Genomic DNA, 24,924 nt, shown 5'->3' with positions numbered 1-24,924 from the left:
AGCTACGTGTTGTTGTGTTTCGGCTGTAAGGGTGAACGAGCCAGTGTAACTACAGGCATAAGAGACAGAACATCTAACACCCAAGGTTATGGTTAACATTTCTTACGTCATCTAATGTCTATGGACGGTGGTGACCACTTACCACAGACATTTTATCGGTGTCTTTGGTGTATTTTTCTATTAGTTAGAGTTTGGTAGTCTGATATACCTGCGTATTTTCATTTGCAGACAGCATCTCAATAAAAATTTTAGGATTGCAATTTTAGTTAGTCTTCTTCCAGTTGTATGCCAGTTGAAGTTTAATATTTAATATTTTCTATCGGAATTATCACGATATTATAAATAATTATATTTTTTGCTGTAACGTCTCGTAACTTGGTAAGGCATTAAAGCATCCATGCATCCTTAATTCGATACTCGGCGCGAAATATGGAGACATTTCACAATCCATGGACATACTAGATACCGCCCGCGGCTTCGCCCGCGTGTGGTGATGCAGATATTACGTCTTTTACTGTAACACTTACAACTTATTTACCAAATTTCATGATGAATAGTTGAGGAGCGTAACAAATTAATAAACTCATTTATGCATTTATATATAAGTAAAAGTATATTTATTTGATACGTGATATGTTTTTGTTTTTTCAGTATATAAATAGTCGCAACAAACCTACAAGTTATTGTAGGCATTGTAAGATATGACTATAATACTATATTATATAAAAATATGTCGCTCTCGCCTACATTATAAATAACGAACATATTTCTAATGCAAAAAAAAAAAATTATGTGATTATTTCATTATTGTGTGAACAAAACTGTTTATAATATCAAGAAGCATAATTGTACAGCTGCCACAATAAACCTTGAGATCGCTAAGAACTGCAGTAATCATGTTACCAATAAAAGTATTATCTTCTAACTCCATCCAGTATGAAATGAGACAATCCAGATAGCTTGCCAGCTTCCTATAAAGAGGTTTTATTAGAGCCTAGAGCTTGCCTGTAATTGTATTAGTGAGAGCGGGGTCACAGTAACCGTTTTAACTCATAACACAGGGTATGCGTCAAGATTTTTTTTTAATATTTTATCTTGAAACTGAAAAACACTTTTTTTAATATAAAGCGAAGAGCTAATAATATACCGCACAGATAAAAAATATCAAATATACGTTTTATTTTGTCTGTGCTAATATGAGGAAAATTTTGTCTTTTGTAATCGATTAACTCAACTAATGAACATATTTTAATAATTCTTTCATAATTGGAAAGCTACTTTATTCGAATGTAATATAGGTTATATATTATTTTAGTTATAATAAGACAAACATACTGGGAAGAAGCCATGGATGCCAGACATTAATAAAAAAACCATCAATCAAAAACAGAGCGATATACACAAACTATATTACAACGAACATTTATTAACGAATATTAAAATACTAGTAATAGTAATATTTTATTTGTATTAAATGAAGTTATCAAAAATATTATTAGTATAGTTTATTTCTTGGTATTAATAAATTGTAATAACAGACTACTAATATGCCACTATTGAATTAAAGCAGCCTCTCTTTTTTTGAGGACGAGGTTGTGAAAGACATCCGATATGCAGGTTGCCTCACGATGTTTTCTTTCACCGCCAAGCGCGAGATGAATTATGAATACAAATTAAGCGTTCATTGATGCTTGCCTGGTTCCAAGACGGCAACCTTCGGTTAATTCACTGTCCTAGCCACTGGACCCTCTTTAATAGCATTATAATGTCCAAAAAGGTCTATCACCTTTCACGTCATAGCTCATTTAATTTTATAAATATATATAAATATATTTAGCATCCACGACTGAAACGGATTTTATAAAAACCTCGAATTGATATTTTTAAAAATAGAACACCAAATACCAAATTGATGCAAATTACTCACTCAATTACTGTTAAAAAACCAAATATCTAAAACAGTTGAACACATTCAACAATTCGCGTTGATAATTAATTAATTACCTTACCATTCTGTCCACCAACAAAATGGCGGTTTGGATTAGTTCGAAAATTGAAAATAGCCGCTTCGTCTAACCGTCAATACAAATACATTGTAGTCGGTATCGCTATTGATACGCAGGATATTGGTGTACAAATCATTGGAATGACACGGGCTGTGCCATTTGTTTGACATTCAAAGTACGAGTAGATGTTCGACGTGTATAGGCCAAAGTTAAAAATATAATCCTAGTACGAGAAAGTTAAAATAAAGTATCTTTAATTTCGGTTACCGGCACATATTTTAAAAAGAAAACATTTGTTCTTTTTCAAAATTAAAATAAGAATGAATGAGATGATTTTTTTATACAGTAAGAGCCTATGAATGCCACTGCTGGGCTAAGGCCTCCTCTCCCTTTTTGAGGAGAAGTTTTTGGAGTTTATTCCACCACGCTGCTCCAATGCGGGTTGGTGGAATACATATGTGGCAGAATTTCAGTGAAATTAGATACATGCAGATATCCTCCCGATGTTTTCCTTCACCGTCAAGTACGAGATAAATTATAATCACAAATTATCATCGGTTAAGATTCACGCATTTTTTTTCACTCGAGTATCTCGGCTCGTCTCGGTTTTATTTATGCCTGACTGAAAAATTACTAAACCAATATACATAATATTTATGCCAGAGGACATTGAGGGCGTTTAGCATTTAATATTATTATATAAGTAACTTTGCTTCTATGTTCGCTCGCTTTGAATTCAGACTACTAATGTGACAAGTGAATTTTATGCCCTTGTATAATACAATAAATAAAAATATATTATAATAGAAGCATTACACTTAAATATTTATGATCAAAGTAAAAACTACCACGGGTACGGGAAAGAAAAATACCGGAGAAAATCAGCGGTGGTATAATGTTAGCCAAATACCGAAAATTAATTATGGAAGCATTATATATATATTGTAAGTTTTAATTACTTTGGCTCAAAAAATGTATGTATGTGCTTGCTGTCCCGACTTCATTCTAGGTCTTATATGTAATTGTATTACTTTATTTTTGTTAAAAATCCTGGAACCAAACGTCACCGGATCCGCAATATTTTTTTCTCTCAGTGAAAACCTTCAGAAAGGTACCCGGGTCCCAAGAGGGTGGAACCGGGTTGCGTACGGCAGCGCGAGGCCATCCCGGCTGCCGTCCTCCTCGGGGCCATCTGAAATAGGACACGCGAGGCCCCCACCTCAAGGATCCTCGGCCCCAGAGTTACACCCTATCTTTTAAGCCCCGGGCGTCACTGGATTCAATCTAAACCATCCTGTAACACACACTCAAAATTGGTCCAGCAATTGAGGAAATCAGTGTCATACATACGGAAGAAATATATATGTAATGAAAATATTTTACTCTAGCATTATTTAATTTTTAAATAATTAATAATTTTCGGCTTTGCCTGTGGTTAACGACAAAAGCTTTTAATTAGGCTAACAGACATTTTACAGTTACTCCTCAATGCTATCCTTATAATCGAAGTGTAATCTTTATTACGAAAGACATTGTCTATGCGTTTACATTGGAGCGCGTCTGTTTTTTATTTTATTTATTTATAGAAGACAGTCGATCTATTGGGCCAGAGCTAATGGACTATTTCATCTACTATTACTGTCACTGAGCTGTCTATGATCGTGGGTTCAAACCCTCGCAAGCACCATTGAATTTTCATGTGCTTAATTTGTGATTATAATTAATCTCGTGCTTGACGGTGAAAGAAAACATCTTGAATAAACCTGCATGTGTCTAATTTCATTGAAATTCTGCCACATGTTTATTCTACCAACCGGTATTGGAGCAGCGTAGTGGAATAAGCTCCAAACCTTCTCCTCAAAAGGGAGACGAGGCCTTAGCCCAGCAGTGGGCATTAACAGGCTGTTACTATTAATGTCACCATAAAAAGTATAAACCACTCAACTATGTGTCTTGTACCAGTTTATTTTTATAATTCAGCAATTTCGTTGAAATTTGAAAAATTTACTTTTTTATTTGGTAGTAGGGTTTTGTGCATACCCATCTCGGTAGGTACCACCTACTCATCAGATATCCTACCACCAGTTGAGTTAGCCAGTATAACTATAGGCATAACGGATATTAATATCTTAGTTCCCAGGATTAGTGATACATTGGCTAATATTTCTAACAGCACCGATGTCTAATAGGCGATCAAGACCAATCACCACTAAGGCGGTCACACGTTCGCCTTTAATATATATATATTTCATTTTTCTAAAATTAAACAACGTCTACGTATTTCTGTAGCACGGTTATTATGACTTTACATTTCTGTTTGACCATCTGACATACAAACCCACACACAGAACGCTGCAACTAGAAATTGGAAATTCCGACGTTAATAGGATTAGTAGTGTGCAGAACAAGCTGTCACTGGCATTAGATTTTTAGGGGATTTAAAATGAAATTGGGTTAATTACGCTTTAACATTTATGATAAAATATTATAAGAAAATATTTTGGTTCTATGAAAATCAATACTAATTGAATTTTCTGTCTAAACAAAATTTATATTTATTTCATATATTTTTTGCATTTCATTTTTTTTATTATAATAGTAAGAAGTTAGTAAATTCCAATACCAATTAGTAAACAAATTAAAACCACTTAAGAATCTTAGCTATCGGACTTTTTATAGTTTAATTTAATTGAAATTAAAAGCAATCTATATTTTAACCGTTTACTCATTAACCTTATTTATTTGTTTATTTCATAACAAAACTAATTGCACTTAATATTTTTCTAATAAATAAGGAGTTCGTTAGAATCACTTCGACTAAAATTACTCAACGGGCCATAAAATATTTTCAATAACATTCAATTATAAAATAAATTAAGGCAACATGCTTCACAAAATGAAAGCCCTTAATAAAGGGTATTCAGAAAACTACCATCCTTAATACATGCGCATACATAATTTAACATCGAACTTATTAGTCCCATAGTGAGAATATATTATTCAATTTTAATTTTCGTTTCATTTGACGTGACACGAGATTTCAAATAACATACGTCATTAGTCATTAGATATTCAATAACAATATTAAATATTGTTTTGCGGCACATGATTGGTTATGTTACAATTTAAAGTGTGAATTAAGTGAAACAACAGGCACAAGGGACATAACATCTTAATTCCCAAGGTTATCGCGTTAACGATATACGGAATGGTTGATAATTCGTACAACGCCAATGTCTATGGGCAATGGTGACCAGTTACCAGCAGGTGGCCCAATTGCCCGTCCGTCTAGCTAATACAAAAAACGCTGTTACAATGTGGCTGGATACATATGTGGTGTATACTTAAATGTTTATTTCACTGAGCACGAAATCATTTATAAACACAAATTACGCACGTGAAATCTTATTTGAACCGTCAATCTTCTGTTAAGATTCACGTGTTCTAGTCAATACACCATCTCGGATAGACATCGAAAAGGCTTTTTGATTTAGTAGCATCAGATATTCGAATTTAGGAATTTTGAAAATACTCATCCATTATGAACTATTTTAGCATACACATATTAACACTCTCTGGGACAGTACACTTGACGCAACAGTTTATACTTTTTATTGTACACCACAAAGAGAAAAATACAAAACATAGATACAGCCTAAATAAAAGTACAATTATGGCGACCTTATCGCTACATAGCGATCTCTTCCAGGCAACCAACGGTGTTAGTAATAACTGATAGGATATGAGGTTGGTGGTGCTGTAATAATAAATAAAATAATATTAATATATAATTAAAACAGCTAATTAATTTTAAAATGGCTATAAGCGTTTAGGTCCAGAAATCTTTAAAATATTAACCTAAATTAAATTATTAAGTTTCATTGTTTCGTATTGAAAGAAAAACTTCAAAATCTTTTGATTTCAGGATGCATTACTGCATGCTATCAAAGAGGAGTACGTGGAGGCTGTGGAATTGCTACTGCAGTGGGAAGAGGAACACCATGTACCCGGCGAGCCTTATGTGAGTTTCGTCATATTACCCTGACAGATACACATATAATATGCATCGGAATTAAGTTTTATTTAATTTGATATGTTGATATGTAAGGTCCAATTTATTTATTTATTTTGAACAATTAATACTTTTATGTATTACGCTACTTTATATGTCTTGATAAAAATAAACGGTATTATAAAATTATACTCGTTAATACTAGATTATAAGTAAAAAGTGATTTTGTATGTAACGTTAAATAATACTAAAGGCTTTTTAAAAGTAAAGTTTAAACGTAGTCAATTTTAAATCTTGACTTGAAATAGTTGTATTTATTTTTATACAAAATAATGTCACTGGTGGCTTTGTGCAAGCTAGTCTGGGTAGTTACCACCCATTTCACCGCAAAACAGCAGTACTTGGTAATGTTGTGTTCCGGTTTGAAGGGTGAGTGAGCCGGTGTTATTACAGACATAATATCTTAATTCCCAAGGTTGATGGCGCATTGGCGATGTAAGCGATGGTTAACATTTCTTAAAATGCCAATGTCTATGGGTGTTGGTGACCACTTACCACCAGGTGGCCCATATGCTCGTTCGTCTAACAATACTACAAAAAATACATTTGTCGCAGAGCTGGGAATCCGTAGACGCGTCAGCGGCAACATTCACGTCGGATATAACCCCTCTGATCTTAGCAGCTCACCGTAATCACTATGAAATATTGAAATTGCTGTTGGACAGAGGCGCCACTCTACCCGTGCCCCACGACGTCAAGTAGGTACAGGCCTTCGTAGCTTATAACATAAATAGAAATACATAAAAATATATGTAGCCAATAGTGTAGAGTGAAACGTTATGGTATTTTTTGTGAAGATATTTTTTACAACGCAGATGTGAAGAAGATCTATCTATTAGTCTACACGCTTAAAATCTCTATGTTCTTTAATGAAATTTTTATGTCGATAGTTTATTTCTTATATAAGTTTTTTTTTTTTATTTAGAACTTTAATCAATTTGTAGGATTAATTTTGTATATATGTAATATGGATAGATTTTATACTGCCTTTGTGGATATCAACGAAAAAACTACGTCACTGGGAAAACATATTCAAGTTAAAATACATATTTATTTATTTATTATTTATAGTTTTTGTCAATTCACAATCTTATTAGATTTATTATGAAAAAAAAAAAAAAAAAATTGATTTTTTTTAGTCACTTATAATTGTGGCCCACTAAGCCTTGAGCTGATCTAGCCAGTAAACCGCTTTTATGAATCAACGGTCATATAGCAAATAAACTTTAACATAAAAAACTATATTCTTAAAAATGTCAAATGTTTTGCTGAACAACTATTATTATAGCTATAAATTCTCATGTGAATTACTCTGTCGTATTGAGGATAAAGTTCTTGAAATTGATACTGAATTGTAAATGTCTTAATACTAAGTTTTATTATTAATATCTAAAAATTACGCACCTTTAACAATACCAGGTGTGGATGTGACGAATGCGTGAAATCATCTCTCGAGGACTCATTAAGACATTCCCAAGCTCGCATCAACGCGTACCGTGCATTGAGTTCTCCGTCCCTCATCGCCCTCTCGTCCGCCGACCCTCTGCTCACCGCCTTCGAACTATCTTGGGAACTGGGCAGACTAAGCCGCATGGAAACTGAATTTAGAATAGAATATAAGGTAATCTTCGTTCATAATTATAAATATTCATAACATAACAAAAATTCAACCTCATTCATAACCTAATTATACCCAGATACTAGAGTAGTGCTCAAAACAGCCAGCTATTGCTCTATGATAAGAATCCCTGGTCATGACGAATAACTTGTATAACATTAGTATTTCCTATTGTCTGTAATTGTTCTATTTTTTTTTTAGTTTGCCCCAATTAGGCTTTACTACTTCAATCGAATTTTAAAGAAATGACATAATATAATGTACTTAATCTCCAAAAGTTAATCACCCAAAAATATAGCTTTATATTACGAATTCAATTACATAATTATAAACATATAGCGTAAGCACTATCGAATATTACGAATAATAATAATACGATACATAAAATATTTTTAAAAACTGCTTCATATTCATAAAGAAATCTGGGTCTGCCATAACACGAATATCGTAATGTTAACGATAGTCGTTATTATTTCCATCCTGTTAAATGAACTATTTTACCAATACGAGATAAATCCGGAAATAAAATCCAAGATTATATTACTAAAAGCAGCAATTTTATTGCTTGTCTGCTTATAAGAATATTACAATATTCAAACGGATTAATACAATCTCTCCTTTTTTTATAGACTCTTCGTCAGCAATGCCAAGAATTCGCCACTTCTCTTTTGGATCACACGAGAACATCTCAGGAGCTTGAAATCATGCTGAACTACAACCCCTGGGACTTTGACAGCTGGGAACCCGGTGAAAGACAAACGCTTGGTAGACTGAAGCTGGCTATCAAATACAAGCAGAAAATGGTATTTTTACCCAAATATTTATATTATACACTCCGAATTTTATTGTTATTTAAAATTAGAACAATAGTAAATTAGAATCAAAATTACACATAATATTTATACACGCCATAATTAAATAAATACATTAGATGACTTATAGTGCAGAACAGAACACTTATAATGTATACTTCGTATCTCACTCGTGTAATGGTGAAAACCGACTTATGGTGATACGCTATTTTAGTGCGTATAACCAGTACCATATGTGTTACAATTGTTATTGTAAAGTCGCATATATAACTTTTTTTTCGTGAATATGTTGTACGATGAGTTTCGAATTAGTTCTCTTAATAAGTACGATCAAAAATAAACGATGAATTAATTTTTTTACTTTTAAGAAAACATTTTTATTATCAAAACAACGTCTTCTCTGTTGTTATTCCTATATATTTTTATAGGATAAACCCTTTTCTTATTTCATATGTTAAATAACAATTTTACGTGATTCTATATTTATACAATTACAGTATTGGAAAAAAAAAACAGAAAACAGCAGCGGTAAAAAAAGATTTAAAACATAATAATACTGAAAATTTTAGGATAGTTAAAGAAATTTTAACCATAACTATTCAATTATCTCTTAATTTTTTTTTTATTTGAATCATGTAGGCAGACTGACAAATGGGCCTATAAGAAATATTAACTATCCCTTATATAGTCAGTACGCCACCAACTTCGAGAACTAAGGTTTTGTGTCCCTTGAGCTTGTAGTTGGCTTCCTTCACACCGAAACACAATAATATTAAATATTACTTTGACAATAGACATTTGATAAGAAGTTTTGATATGTATAAGTAGGTGGTATCCAGACGCTAAGCGCTAAGTGAATATATCTAAATTGATATTTCTATATATACAGTATACGTTTTATATCATAAATAGGACATACATATAGTCTTGTTACGCTAGAGAGCTTTTGTATTCAAATAAATGACTATTCTCAACTGTTACTTCACATTTGTGAAATACAAAGTTTCTATATTTCAGTTCAGCATATACGCTTTTATATTTAAATTTTAATTCAACAGTTGTCATTCTAGATTCAAAATTAACTTTATCTCGTGTATAACTCGTGTTGGGTGGTAAGTGGTGGGCAATAAAATATTTCAGTAAATTATCTGATATATATCTGAAATGATTTTGGTATTCCAATATGGTTAACTCGAATTTCGACGATAATTGCTAAAATCCATATTAAAATCTGGTCCATAATTACATCCAAATACATATTTTTCTAGAATGTTCTATTATTCTGAATTAGCAACGTAACTCCACCCTCTCTTAATATCAGCCATTACAGCTTATAACGATGGGCTGTTATTTTTTATTTAGATTGTAAATTCTAACCTAAAATTATATATGACCTAGATTAAAAATAAGCCACGAGGTTAGAAAAACAGCCGCGAAGCGTAATCTCATTTAGTAAACTAAGGATTCATGAACCCTTGTAGAGCTATCATTGCATATTAACTTGTTTAGATATTTTTGTTTTATTGTAATGTTATTTGTAACGAAACGAGAGACTTATATCTATGTCTAGAACCAAATACTAATATTTTTTATTTTACAAACGAAACGACGTTATTGAAACGAACCGAATATATGTAGATCTTATTATTTTTGTCATTGATGTATTATATATGTCCTAAGAATTTATCGACGGAAATATTTTTATATCGGGAAATTGGTAGCTTATTAATACAACTCGAAACCCGGCGTGGTTGTTATATATTATGTATTATACTTGCCTTTCATGCCGAAGGTAGTGGGTTCGATTCCCACCCAGGACAGACATTTGTGTGCATGAACAAGTCTGTTTGTCCTGAGTCTGGGTGTAATTATCTATATAAGTATGCATTTAAAAAAGAAAAGTAGTATATATAGTATATCAGTTGTCTGGTTTCCATAGTACAAGCTCTGTTTAGCTTGGGATAAGATGGCTGTGTGGGAATTATGTCCCAGGATATTATAAAAAAAACATCAGATGAAATCAAAAAAATACTTCTATTTTGTTTAAAGCATTTTATACAATTTTCATTATTATTTATTACAGTTCGTAGCACATCCGAATGTACAACAATTATTGGGAACCATTTGGTACGAAGGCTTGCCAGGATTCAAAAGAAAGAGCATTGTAGGACAATGTGTACAGGTTTGTTAGTTGCACAGCTACATATATAGACTTATTTACGCAAACAAGTTTCATCATCATCATCATCATCACCCTTTTCGCGTCCACTACTGTACATAGGTCTCTCCAATGGCACGCCACTGAGCTCGATTTTCAGCTCTTAATCTCCAACCGCTGTCAGCCACCTTGCGTATATCGTCACTCCACCTAGCTGGAGGGCGTCCTACGCTACGTTTTCCAAGGCGTGGTCTCCACTCCAGAACGCGTCTACTCCAACGGTTGTCGGTTCTGCGACATATGTGTCCAGCCCACTGCCACTTCAGCTTACTAATCCTTTGGGCTATGTCGATAACCTTGGTTCTCTGTCGGATCACCACATTTGGGATTCAATCCTTCAGATAAACTCCGAGCATAGCCCTCTCCATAGCTCGCTGAGCGACCTTAAAATGGTGGATCAAACGCATTTTCAGTGTCTCGGCTCCGTAGGTCATAACCGGTAAGACGCACCCGTTGAAGACTTTTGTCTTCAAGCATTGCGGTATTCGTGACGAAAAGACTTGACCGAGTTTTCTATACGCTGCCCAGCCCAGCTGTACTCTTCTTCGTGCTTCCCCCTTGAAGTTGTTTCGACCCAACTGCAAAGTTTGCCCAAGCTACACATACTCCTGAACAACTTCGAGAGGAACTCCGTTAAGAGCTATTGGTTCCGGACTGACGTGTTCGTTGAACATTATCTTGGTTTTTTCCAAGTTCATCCGGAGACCAATTCGAGTAGAAGAATCAGCCAGGCTGCTCAGCATATATTGCATGTCCTGCTCGGTTTCTGCCACGATGACGATATCGTCTGCGAATCTCAAGTGCGAAAGGTACTCGCCGTTTATGTTTATGCCCCGCCCTTCCCAGTGCAGCGTCTTGAACATATCCTCTAATGCATGAGTGAACAATTTCGGTGAAATGACATCCCCTTGTCTCACTCCTCGATGCAACAGGATAGGGTCAGACTGCTGATTCTGTACTTCGACGGTCATAATAGCAGCGTCATGCAGGCCTTTCAGCACTTGGATGTATCGCCAATCGATTTGGCACCGTTGTAAGGACTCCAGAACAGACCAGGTCTCAATAGAGTCAAAAGCCTTCTCATAGTCCACAAATGCTAAGCACAGGGGCTGATTATACTCTTCGGTCTTCTGTATAATCTGCCGCACTGTGTGAATGGGGTCTATGGTTCAGTACCCTCTTCGAAATCCGACCTGTTCCGGGGGCTGAAACTCGTCAAGTCTACGTGCGAGACGATTCGTGATGACCCTAGAAAACAGCTTATAGACATGGCTCAAGAGGGAAATAGGTCTGTAGTTCTTCAAAAAGATTTTGTCTCCCTTTTTGAAGAACATTACGACAACACTTTTGCTCCATGCCTTTAGAGTTCTCCCCGAGAATATGACAGAATTAAATATTCGTTGGAGCTGCGCTAGTAAAGGTTTTCCAGCTGCCTTTAGTAGTTTCGTCATAATTCCATCTTCCCCGGGGGCTTTTCCATTTTTAAGCTGCCCCAAAGCCATCACGATTTCGTCTTGGCTTACTTCTGGCAACTCTTCTGTGAAGGGGGCTAAAGTGGCTCTAGGATCCCTAGGGTCGGGTTGAGGACGAGGCGCTACTGATGTATATAATTTACCGTAGAAGTCCTGAACTTCCCTAAGAATCTCGAGCTTCGAGGCGACGACTTTTCCCTTTGAAGTGTGACCACTTCAATTCGTCAGATGGCTTCGACCTAGTTTTTGAACAAAGACTTTCGACCCCCGATTTTGCTCAATCGCTTCTTTTATACAAGTAAGTGCCGTGTTACTTGTTTGCGCAAGTAAGCTCAAAACAAGAATTTAACGTTTATCATAAAATTATTAATTCTTTATCCTTTAGATACTTTAAGCTATATATATTTTATTTTTATGTCTTATATATATAATTGTAAATATATATACATATATATAAATTACACATGTGTATAAATGTATGACCAAGTTTAAAATATGTAAATATATATATTTTTTCATATACGATCTCTGTTTTACGTAACGCTTTACGTTGGTTATACATATAAGATGTACCAGTCAATTATTAGTATTTCTTATATATATTATTGTTAGTGTGCTTTATTGAAAAAAAAGTGAAATTTTAAATATAATATTTACTGTTATTAATTGTAACAGGTAGCTAAACTCGGCGCTATGTTTCCCGTATACTGCACGATATACATGTTGGCACCGGATTCCGAATACGGCCAGTTCATGAAGAAACCCTTCGTCAAGTTCATCAGTCATAGCTCCTCGTATATGATGTTTCTAAGTAAGTATCGATCCTCTTTTAGATAGTGTAACCTTTCTTGGAGTTTCACAACGGTTTTACTAGCGATTACCTATAAATCTTATCTGGTTTTCATTTGAAGGTAAATCATTCGTATTCTTAGATATATGAAATAACTTTATGTATACGGTTCAAGACATTTTTTTACTTTCTGAATAGATTTTGAAAGAAATTACATTTATAAGTCTATTTGTTTTGTTTTTTTTTATAACTGTATTAGATTAATTTTGCTTCTTTGTATTTTAAATATAGAAGAATATTATGATTGAACCAATAAGTTTTGAAATATTTAATATACTTTATATAAACTAATTACAATAGACATTGTGCCTATTAAATAATCTTTTCGGTAATTTTATAAAAACATGGTTTCTATCGTCTTTGTTTATGGATGTTTCCTTTGTTTATTTTGCATATTAACAAATTGTTCTAGTATTGCTGCGGTTAATTTGGGTAAGTTTACAAATTGTTAATATTCGTTCGGGTCCATTAGCAATGTATTAATAACATCTAGCCAAACCAGAAGGAAAATCTGTCTCTTGCTATAAAACAATAAAAAAATTGAAAAATATAACTTACTACTCTTATTTCAGTGTTACTGTCCCTGGCTTCCCAAAGAGCTGAATATTTAGTTCTGGAATGGTCTGGTATATCATGGTTGCAAGAGCTGGTCGAGTTCTGGAAAACCCGCGAACGAGGCTCCCTACCTGGTCTGATAGAATCCACCGTCATCCTCTTCATAGCAAGTAAATTTGAAGTTTTTGCATGTTTAATATTTCCTGTTGTTTAAAAATTCAATTAGGAATTATAAAACAAATAGGTTTTTTTCTAAAAAAATGGTGATGGTGGGCTTCAATAAAAAAATCGTGGGTATAAATTCCCACAAACAGATTTTTTCTTATTTCTTGATGTTTTTTGACAAACAATTTCTTATATGTGTTCACTTATTCAAAAACCTTAGACTAATAAAAACATCATGTAATTGAAAAACAGTTTAATATTGTGGATATTGTATAATTTGTGTCCTTCAAAGAAATTCTCGTTGAATAATGTCAATGGAATATTTGTTTCAGGTTTAGTCTGGGGTGAAATAAGATCACTCTGGGAAAACGGACTCTTGGAATATTTGAGTGATTTATGGAATATAGTCGACTTTATCACGAACGTGTTTTATATAGCTTGGATAAGTTTGCGTTTTTCATCATGGTATATTGTACAGGTATATAAAAAATAATTTATGTTTTTTTTTTAAACTTTATAATGTCAAAATTCTTATAAGTTTCACATTTGTAATGGTGATTAACAATGACGTTGGAATAATAATATGGAGTTTAATATAATTATATTTAATCCACAGCGGGATTACCATAGCGGCAAGGATCCTTGGTACCCAAGAGAACGCTGGGATTCATTCGATCCGATGCTGCTCTCGGAAGGCGCCTTCGCAGCCGGCATGATCTTCTCCTTCCTCAAGCTGGTCCACATCTTCTCCATCAATCCCTACCTTGGGCCGCTCCAAGTGTCTCTCGGCAGGATGATCATTGACATCATCAAATTCTTCTTCGTCTACATGCTTGTGCTATTTGCCTTTGCATGCGGTAACTAAAAGACATTTATCGAATCCTGAACTAACATTGAATTAATCGAACATAAATTATTTGTATAATGTAAAAACTCGATTATTATTATTATAGCGAGCCATTTTCGCTGAAATTTTATTTCATATTATATTTAAGATTTAACAGGACAAAAACACTAATAAGTTAATTTAATGTTATGTCTAAGTCCAGTCTTCATATTGTGAAAATATAGTTGTTAAATTATATAATATTTGTTTTATTTTCACTAGGTCTAAACCAGCTGATGTGGTACTACGCTGAGTTGGAGAAACATAAGTGCTATCACCATTCATCTGGTGTTCCTGACTTCGATACTCAAGAAAGAGCTTGTACTATATGGAGACGATTTGCAAAGTAAGTAGTTTAAATATTCCATCTCTCAATGTTATATAAGGCTGAGTAAAAAAGGTAAGACCTAAATTTTCAAGTCACTAAACTATTGATCTATCACAAGCTTAATTCATAATGGACGATAGCCAACTGTACAGAATAACCTCTGTAGTCCAATATAATGCGCGCAAAAACAGTATACCCTATATTCTTTCACTGGCACAGTCGGGTGACAGTCTAACCTCTGGATTTTAACTAAGATTTTTGGGAAAAAACTCAATAAAACTTATTAGTCTGCTCTGGATTTTGAATCCAAGACCTCACAATATTAAGCCTTACTACACGAACAAGGCAGCTAAAACTCGTTATAACAATTTTTGCTCTCTTAATGTTCCACACAATATATATTTTTATAGTATAGGTAGACGGACGAGTATATGGGCCACCTGATGGTAAGTGGTCACCAACGCCTATAGACATTGGCATTGTAAGAAATGTTAACCATCGCTTACATCGCCAATGCGCCACGAACCTTGGGAACTAAGATGTTATGTCCCTTGTGTCTGTAATTATAATGGCTCACTCACCCTTCAAACCGGAGCACAACAATACCAATTACTGCTATTTTGCGGTAGAATATCTGATTAATGGGTGGCAACTACCCAGACGAACTTGCGGAAAGCGCTGCCACCAGTAAAATATTATTATTACCATGTAACTCAGTCAAAATGTGATTTATTTTTACATTTCTACTTACATACGTTCTTCTAATCCTACAGCTTATTTGAAACATCTCAATCACTCTTCTGGGCATCGTTCGGCTTGGTCGACCTCACTACCTTTGAACTAACTGGCATCAAGAGCTTCACAAGATTCTGGGCGCTACTGACCTTCGGCTCGTACTCCGTGATCAACATCATTGTGCTCCTGAACATGCTCATTGCTATGATGTCTAACTCTTATCAGATAATATCCGTAAGTCTTAAAAAACAACTTATATTAATAAATTGGTTCAACAAATAAATATTCGCTATTTTCTAGAATGCTTACAAAACTATGGTTTGGTCACCTATGTAACAGTAGCAGCCTGTGAATGTCCCACTGCTGGGCTAAGGCCTTCTCTCCTTTTTTGAGGAGAAGGTATGGAGCTCATTCCACCACGCTGCTCCAATGCGGGTTGGTGGAATACACATGTGGCAGAATTTCAGTGAAATTAGACACATGCAGGTTTCCTCACGATGTTTTCCTTCACCGTATGGCACGAGATGAATTATAATCACAAATTAAGCACATGAAAATTCAGTGGTGCTTGCCCGGGTTTGAACTCACGATCATCGGTTAAGATTCCGCGTTCTTACCACTAGGCCATCTCGACTATATACCTATGTCACCTATGTCTCTACTTATAATATACTCAAGACCTTAAACTAAAAGAAACGTTTTTGAGTTCAATTGTTAATACGTAACTTATTTGAAACGCTGTTATATTTTATATTCTTTACTGTCCGTGGATTCGCCCGCATGTGAAGAGGATACAGATCTCAAGTATCTTAATCCTTTTCCGTATCTTTGACAACGTGTATGCAAAATTTCATGATAATCGGATGAGTGGTTAAGGTTCGAACGCTTAACAAACAAATTAACAAACAAACGCATTTATGATATAAGTTGGAACGTTCTATACTAACCAAAATTTTCTAGTAAAATTCATAGTAGTTTTTTTTAACTACATATAAAACGTACATATATTTTTAGTAATTAGAATGACATTTAATTTTATAATAATTACATATACATTTCAATATATAATAGGAAAGGTCCGATGTCGAATGGAAGTTCGCTCGAAGCAACCTCTGGATGTCGTACTTCGAAGACGGCGACACGGTACCGCCTCCGTTCAATATCATCCCCACACCAAAACACGTGAACGGCTGGATACAAAAGGTTTTTCATAATAAAGAAAGAGGATCTATTATTGTAAGTATCAGCATACAAGTATTAATGCGATTTCATCGTTCGCAAATATAATGGTTTATGATAGCTATATAATATTTTTTAAACATTTGTTTCTACAAAACAATACAATATTCTATTTTGACTTTGATCTAGATTTGCGAATTCAGATTTCCTTTATAGTCGCTCTTAATTATTAATTTACATTAGCGTCTTTGTGCGACTATGGCTTATTCACCGAGGAAATTTACGCTAAGGAAAATGGAATTAAAAAGTTTTCAGTCTTGAACATCGTAGTATCTAGATCTTACATAACGTTATATAGAGCAGTGTCGGACTTCCGGATGAAGAGAGCGATTGCAACGTCACAGGTACCTGGAAAGTAAATTCATTTTTCTCTGTGTCACTGCAATTTTACTGAGACTGCATGTATGATTATCAGCATTCTATTCAAAGATAACTCTTCCAGGATGGCAGAGGGCACTCCTTTATCAGGATATGTTCGAAATATAGCGTGTTTTCTTGGTGATAGTATGTGTGCGCATCTATGTACATTTTCAGCTTTAAGAACAGTATGCAGGACTGGAATTAATTACATAAATACATAGGTATATTTTAGTTAGAGCATATGTTACTCGTACGTCTATTTGATTTCTCTAGCATAGCATTCGTCATGATGATAATAGTTATAATAACAAAGCAGATAAGTATTAAGTACAATCTCTAACTCGGTATGCTAAAGGAAAATAACCGGTAGTTAGTAAAATAATAGACTAATAGACTTTCTAATTGCCCAACGTAAGTCTCGTTGTCTCGATTTCGGTACTTATTATCCATTAATATTAAACAAACCTTATATTTCTTTCTGATTATAATGTGAAGTTAAGCTCTAAACTTATAAACCCTTTATTCACAGAATAAATCACGTGAGAAGGCCCGTCAACAACACGAAGCAATAATGCGTATCTTGGTTAGACGATACGTGACAGCTGAACAGCGAGCTAGAGACGAAGTGGGAGTAACAGAGGATGACGTTATGGAGATCAGGCAGGACATATCAACGCTACGCTTCGAGTTAATAGATATTTTAGCCAACAACGGAATGAAGACACCAAGGATCAATATTCAAGATACTACAAGTAATGTCATTATATTTTCTTAGTCAGTTTGTCTATTTATGTCCGTAACACAAAAAACATTATTGAAACTAAACATATTAACAGATTATATCCTTAACCAAACATATAAGTAACTTTTTATCTCAGTAATTACACGAGGAAACTGTCACAACACAGGACGTGATAAGTCCTAAATAGAACTACCAATAATAGACATTTTAGTGCTGAAAATTTATTTAAGCTAACTTGCATACACAAAAAACGAAGAGAGATTTAAGGGACTCTTGGGCGAGTACAATACTACCCACTAATAACCATTGGTATCCTATCCGTCGTAGTATGAAGCCACATAATCGCTAAAACTTACTTTGAGAATAATAACAGATAATATGTATAATAACATAACATGACATTTCTTAAAACAGTATCGGGCAAGAAAGGGAAAGTGATGGAAAGGAGGATCCTGAAGGACTTCCATATTGGCATCGTGGAAGGAATAATAAAGGACGTGATATCGAAGGAGAGTAAGCCTAAGGACGTGTTCAGTCAGATCGCAAAAGCTATTGTGAGACGAGGAAGTGAAAATGACAAGTTAGTATCTAGTATTGTCAAAAATATCTCTTTTATTTTTTGATTCTTTATTCATTCAACTATTAAGCTCCAATATATAGCCAATATATACTTCACCACACTGCTCCAATGCGGATTTGTTGATACACTTATAAAATTAACCGCTACATGCAGGTTTTTTCATCATTTCACGCTAAACACGAGATTAATTATCAATACAAATTAAGCACATGAAAATTCAGTGCCGCTTGGATTAGACCTCGTTATAATCGGTTTAGATTTCGTCTTCTAACCACTGGACTATCACGGATCTTAATTATATATATTGTTATTATTGAGTTGTGAGATAAGGAGTAAACATTTTTAATAATAAATTCAAGACCAATTCAAAAAAACTTTATGCTTTCAGAAAGAAGTCTGGCTGGCTAAATGTTAATAAATAATTTTAGTTCGAATTTATTTTCATATTTACTGGTGGTAGAGCTTTGTGCAAGCTCGTCTGGGTAGGTACCACCCACTCATCAGATATTCTACCGCAAAACAGCAGTACTTGTTATTGTTGTGTTCCGGTTTGAAGGGTGAGTGAGCCAGTGTAATTACAGGCACAAGGGACATAAAATCTTAGTTACCAAGGTTGGTGGCGCATTGGTGATGCAATCGATTGTTGACATATCTTACAATACCAATGTCTATGAGCATTGGTGACCACTTACCATCATGTGGCCCATATGCTCGTCCGCCTTCCTATTCTATAAAATATATATATATATATTTTTACAGAAAGAAAGACTGGAACGCCCAAGTGCGCAGAAGTACGATACGAAGGGATCCCATCGGTACAACTGCAGAAGCTGCAACAAAGCGCAGCAGACAATCCCTTAGAGCTCATATCTTGGACAACGTGTCAGCTAGGACTATTGATCCTCAGAAACTCTTGCGTAAGATCTTGCATTATTATTTATTGTTTCAACATCAACGCAAATGTTATATACTTTTCTAATATTCTATATACAAAGAATACTAACACATGTAAATTTTTATTTTGGATTATTATCATTATATTATATATATATTATTAAATTCTTCTGTAAGTGTATGTGTGATCGAACTCTTTCTAAGTGGCTGGACCGATTTTGATGAGTATTTTGTTTATGTGTTTGTGTGGGCTCCTGCATAGTTCAGATTGGATCTGGTTTGGACTTTCCATATGGGTGAAATTTTTATTTGACCCGTTCGAATTCGAGACAGGCAGCTAGTAAATAGTGCAATTTATGTAAACATGATTCTGGAATATATAAATATTTTTTTTTGTCTTCTAGAATTCAATCCAAATCTATCTTCGGTGACACCGACCGCACGAGTCGCATACGCCAAGTTCATGAGAAGCAAGATCAAGTCTGACTTTACTGAAACGGAAAGCAAACCAGAAGATGAAGAAGGTGCTGAAGGTGGAGCAGCCGAAGCTAAGGAGTCTGGATCTCAAGAAGCTGGACCTAAAGAAGTAAAGAAAGGTAAGATACATATTAAGTACTAACTTGATAACACGAATCCTTCTTGAGACTGAAAAGATTTACAATTTAAACCAAAATAGTTTTAGCACTAAATACCGCAATCAATTGCAGTACTAATTTACTTGAAAGGAACATCACTGTTTGATTAAATATTTCTTATATAATATAAAATATACAGTTTTAAGAAGATTAAGCATAATATTAAGACGTAACTAATACTTACTGCACCAAAAACTTTTGTATAAAGTATACCTTACGTAATAAAATAAAAACCTAAAAGACAAAAAAATCGTATGCTTGTGAAAACACAGCTGCTGATACTCGCGCCCATGTTATTATTTTATGTTCACGAATACATTGTTCTTAATGAAGTGGTAAATATATATAATTGTTTGTTAAATAGAATACTACAGGTAAAGAAAAATATACATATTTTTGTAAGTCATAATGTAATTTATAAATTTATTTCCGATTTATTTCAATGTATTTATAAAATATTTTAATGGCTCAGTACCCGTGTTCCGAGTTATTCTAGCGGCAAACAACAGTATTTTATTTAGCTTTGTTTTTTTAAGCATGAATATACAAGGAAAAATATAATAACTTAAGTAATATTCTATGCTTTTTATAAAATAACATTGAGCAAAAGATTTGCTTTTAGTATACCTTCCCACCATTAATAACATTTAAGATAATAACCTAAGATTTTATGTAATATTAGTTCAATATTCAAATAAAGTCTGAGATTCTTCACAGGATTGATTTAGTTAACATAAGCTATCTACAAAATTAAATTTTAAATTACAGCGTCACAGTTCTGTTATGTTTGCGCAACTGTTTTAAATTTTTCATGCAAACACATTATTTGCATAATCGCACTGTACTCGATTCTATTCGAAATGCTTTCCATACAGTATTTTAAAACAGAATAGTATAATGTTATGTTTCTTTTTTTAATTAGTCTTTGTTTGTACAAAAAATATTATGTATGATTTTACGCGGTTATTTAGTTTAAATGGCACTATTAATAGATAAAATGTTCAGAATATTTGTATATATGGTCTTTATCTCTTGTTTAGATGGTCCACCTGTCCGTGGAAAAACACCAATACCCGAAAAACCAGAAGAGGAAAATTCAGAGGCAAAGAAAATAAAAGTAGAGGCTGATATCGAAAATAAAGGTCACGCGCTTTAAATATTATTAAAATCTTTTAATAAAACTTTATTCCACACACATATTGTAAATTAGTAATTCACTTCAATTATCTTAAGTTAATATGATAATTTGATTAATATTTTAGGTTCTCAAGCTAAATCCCAAGAACTAAAACAATCGAAGGCGCCACCTAAAGAAGCGTCTAAACCTACTGAACCGTCAGCTTCTAAATCCAATAAGGAAACCACACCTCAGAAAAAAACCGAATCAAAAGACCATGTCATTCAAATAGAGGAACCAGAATCACCAACCAGTAGTTTATACATGACTAAAGAAGAAGATAAGAATCTGCAGAAGCCCATCTCCCCTACCCCAAGTGGACCGTCAGAGCAAATTCTATCAGCGTCTACTCTAGAATCCGATCAACAGAAGGAATCAAAAACTCCATCTGTTACAATTACAGTTGAAGAACCGAAGAAGGATGAAGATCCAAAGGAACCTAAGAAGAAAGAGCCTAAGCCCAAGGAGAGTCCAGGACCGTCCAAGCTAAGTCCATCGCCGGCTGCCCCCAAGCCAGGCATAGTCACTGACAAAGGAAAATCTAAAGTAACTGGTAAAATAGTTTCAGGATGGCTTTAGGTCATGACAAAATAATCACACAATAACGTGATATATGTATTTACAAAATTTACTATTTTTTAAACGTAGAATTTTTCTAATTTTCTTTCTCTTATGTAACTCTTAATAAGTATATTTAAAGTTAGCTAAGTGCCTTAACTACGATTTCATTTTGTCATTTACATGGTTCACTTTTATGAATATCAATCTAATGTTTTTGCATTATTCAAATCTAATTAAACGAAACAATAGTATATAATTATTAACAAAAATACAAATATAACATACCATGCTAGGCTAGGATCCGTTCATTCGTGCATAAACAAAACACATATAATAATAGTTTAATGGTATAATTATTGTATAAGCATTTAACTCATCAAATACTCACTAAATTATACTTAATTATATTGTCCTCTAAACTTTAAAAAAAGGTGTATTTAGGTCAAAATCGGATTAACTAATTTCGCGCTTCAACGCTCATTGGTCGCCTATTACGTCGCACGCATCTACCAATTACGATTGTTATTAGTCAAATTGACATTAAGAGTCGAAACTCGAATTGAAATGAAATATACATACATCTCGAAAGACCATGTCTAAACGCGCCAAAAATCTTTTGAAGGGAAGTTACTATCAAAGCGAAATAGTGTGGCAAATTACATCTCAAAATCCAGAAGTACTAAGTTCGTTCATTACTTTTTTTTCTTTTCTTTTTGTTTCAAAAACAGAAATCGTTTAAATTATTTCATAAAATACGTAAAAGCTTCGATAGATGTTCATGATAACAACGTCACCATTAATCAAATATTTGAATTATTACTTTTTGTAAGCTTATATTTAGCATGTAGTATGGCAACACAACTATAATTGGTATAATATACAGTTACCCTAAAATATTTACAAGTTTATTATTTCAATAAATAATCACTTTCTTTTTTCGGATTTCGTCTTTTTTTTTATTGCGGTCATTTCCCATTATCCTAATAAAACTTGCGTCACTAACATACGTTTACGTAGTACGAGCAAAAATGTGTATGCGCAAGCTCACACTAACTCCCAATTCAAAGCCCGAGGCGCGAAAGAGAAAGTCGGTTCGGCGGTGCGGGTTAGATTTTACAAAGAAAATTAAGTCTATTAAAAAGTTATATTATATAGTATATGTATTTTATTTAGTTAAGTTTATATACATAGTTTCATTGGTTTGTTCAAAGTTTTCAATTAATACGGTGTTTTTTTTGTGATATTTCGAGGTCTGTTTGAGATTTTTGTCATCGAGTTTTTTTAGGAATAAAGTTATTACAAATATAGTACTTAGTATATTTGCTTTGCTATATATTTTTTACGAAATGATTCATTCATGAAACTAAGCCATTTAACGTTATATCGACTCTTAATAAACTTAACGTGAGGAGGTAATCTTAATGTGAGAAATTAAATAATTGTTTTTCATTCCTTTTTAGAAGACAATTTTATGTTAGTTTATTCTTTAATTTTCACAAAAACACAAACATATTTCACATTTTTAACATAGCATTTATTCGCGGAAAAATAACTGCAGTACTCAACGAATTTACATTAAACAAGGAATGACCAAATACCGACGTATTAGTGAGATAATAATTAATTATACCTATAGCAATAATTAGAATAATATAGAATAATAATGTTATATTAAAATGTATCATTAACAGCCTTACTTAAAAACATTGTTTAGCACGTGGTTATATAAACACCGTTGTCTTCTTCTTGCGAATGTCAAATCAATAATGAAAGAAAGAGAGAAATCAGTGTTTATCTAAACAACCGTTAAGTAATCATTATATTGTTTTAAGTAAAACCGTTTATGAAATCAACGTATTATTTTCAATATATATTTTTTTCATTTTTAATTATTATTATTAATTAAGTCAAACATTTAAGTTAGATAATTTTAAAACCAATGTGGCATAAAAAAAACCTTACTCGATTCATCTTAAATTAAGACGTATTTCAAATTAAAAGTAAAACAAATATATATATATATATATATACATAGCGAATTCCAACTACAAGAGGAGCAAATAATGAATTCACGGGATGTCATCGGTTGATCTTGAACAGACTATGATATTCGTTATGGATTATGGATTTACGAAAAAATGGCGTTAAATGTCAGTGAAGTCGTTATCGGAACTTTAGAAGTAAAATTTAAGAGGATGTTGGTATTTAAGTGGAATACTGTTGTGTTATTTATTAAATATATATTAATCAAGAACGGTTTATCATAATATAGCAGAGCAAATCACATGGAATATGAAATCCAAGCTTTGTTTTTGTTATTTATTCGTCCGATTGAAATCCTCTTTAAAGATCTTTCTTACATATTTATTATTAAATTTAATTTTGAAATTTTAAATTTGAAATTAATTAAGAACTGATTCCCTTATTTTTGTTAAAAGTTATTGAAACAGTCAAACGTAAAATGTTCATTAATTTTTGTTCATGTTTCTGATTGTGGTCTCTTTTTATATAAAATAATAAATTATTTGTTTTGATTTTAATCATCATTTCCAATATTTGATTTTTTAATATTTATAATCTAACTTAAAAATTAAAAAACATCCCATAAAGTTAATTATATCAAATAATTTTATTGTAATAGTGTTAAATACGTTATCGTGAGTGTGTAATTCAGTTTTCCAAAGGCATATTAATGTTATATTTAAACAATTGTTTTAGTTTAGAATAAATTATTTAAATTAAAGTTAAATAAATATCTGTTCTATATTTATCTGTTTATTTTTCAACTTTATTGGTACCGTACCGACAAATTTATCGTCCCGACAAATCAGTCGAATGTTTATTAACGTATACAATTCAATAGTACAATTTACTTATTTACATAAGTGAGATCTTATAAATTTATCTGCCTCGACATTTTTACCGCATGTTTCGATTTTAATGCTGGTGGGCTTTGTGCAAACTCGTCTGGGTAGGGTCCACCCACTCATCAGATATTCTACTGCAAAACAGCAGTACT

The 24,924-nt window shown here is 33.2% G+C and overlaps 1 protein-coding gene across 1 annotated transcript in view; it reads left to right on the top strand.

The window, feature by feature from the left end:
* LOC126776744 (transient receptor potential protein) overlaps positions 1–23,319 on the top strand; it is a 47,508-nt gene extending 24,189 nt beyond the window's left edge. Inside the window, exons 4-21 of the mRNA XM_050499467.1 lie at positions 5,932–6,027; positions 6,634–6,776; positions 7,498–7,699; positions 8,326–8,499; positions 10,592–10,690; positions 12,874–13,009; positions 13,621–13,773; positions 14,101–14,246; positions 14,385–14,625; positions 14,877–15,000; positions 15,756–15,951; positions 16,789–16,953; positions 17,846–18,068; positions 18,473–18,638; positions 19,398–19,555; positions 19,937–20,128; positions 21,208–21,309; positions 21,430–23,319. Coding sequence (XP_050355424.1) covers positions 5,932–6,027; positions 6,634–6,776; positions 7,498–7,699; positions 8,326–8,499; positions 10,592–10,690; positions 12,874–13,009; positions 13,621–13,773; positions 14,101–14,246; positions 14,385–14,625; positions 14,877–15,000; positions 15,756–15,951; positions 16,789–16,953; positions 17,846–18,068; positions 18,473–18,638; positions 19,398–19,555; positions 19,937–20,128; positions 21,208–21,309; positions 21,430–21,923 — 3,210 coding nt within the window. The 3' untranslated portion in view covers positions 21,924–23,319. The remainder of the gene's footprint in view (positions 1–5,931; positions 6,028–6,633; positions 6,777–7,497; positions 7,700–8,325; positions 8,500–10,591; positions 10,691–12,873; positions 13,010–13,620; positions 13,774–14,100; positions 14,247–14,384; positions 14,626–14,876; positions 15,001–15,755; positions 15,952–16,788; positions 16,954–17,845; positions 18,069–18,472; positions 18,639–19,397; positions 19,556–19,936; positions 20,129–21,207; positions 21,310–21,429) is intronic.
* Positions 23,320–24,924: the final 1,605 nt, after the last annotated feature.

This window comes from Nymphalis io, chromosome 21 (genome assembly GCF_905147045.1).
Source record: "Nymphalis io chromosome 21, ilAglIoxx1.1, whole genome shotgun sequence".
In the NCBI taxonomy this organism is placed as follows: Eukaryota; Metazoa; Arthropoda; class Insecta; order Lepidoptera; family Nymphalidae; genus Nymphalis; species Nymphalis io.
This window is presented reverse-complemented; position numbering and strand designations above follow the sequence as displayed.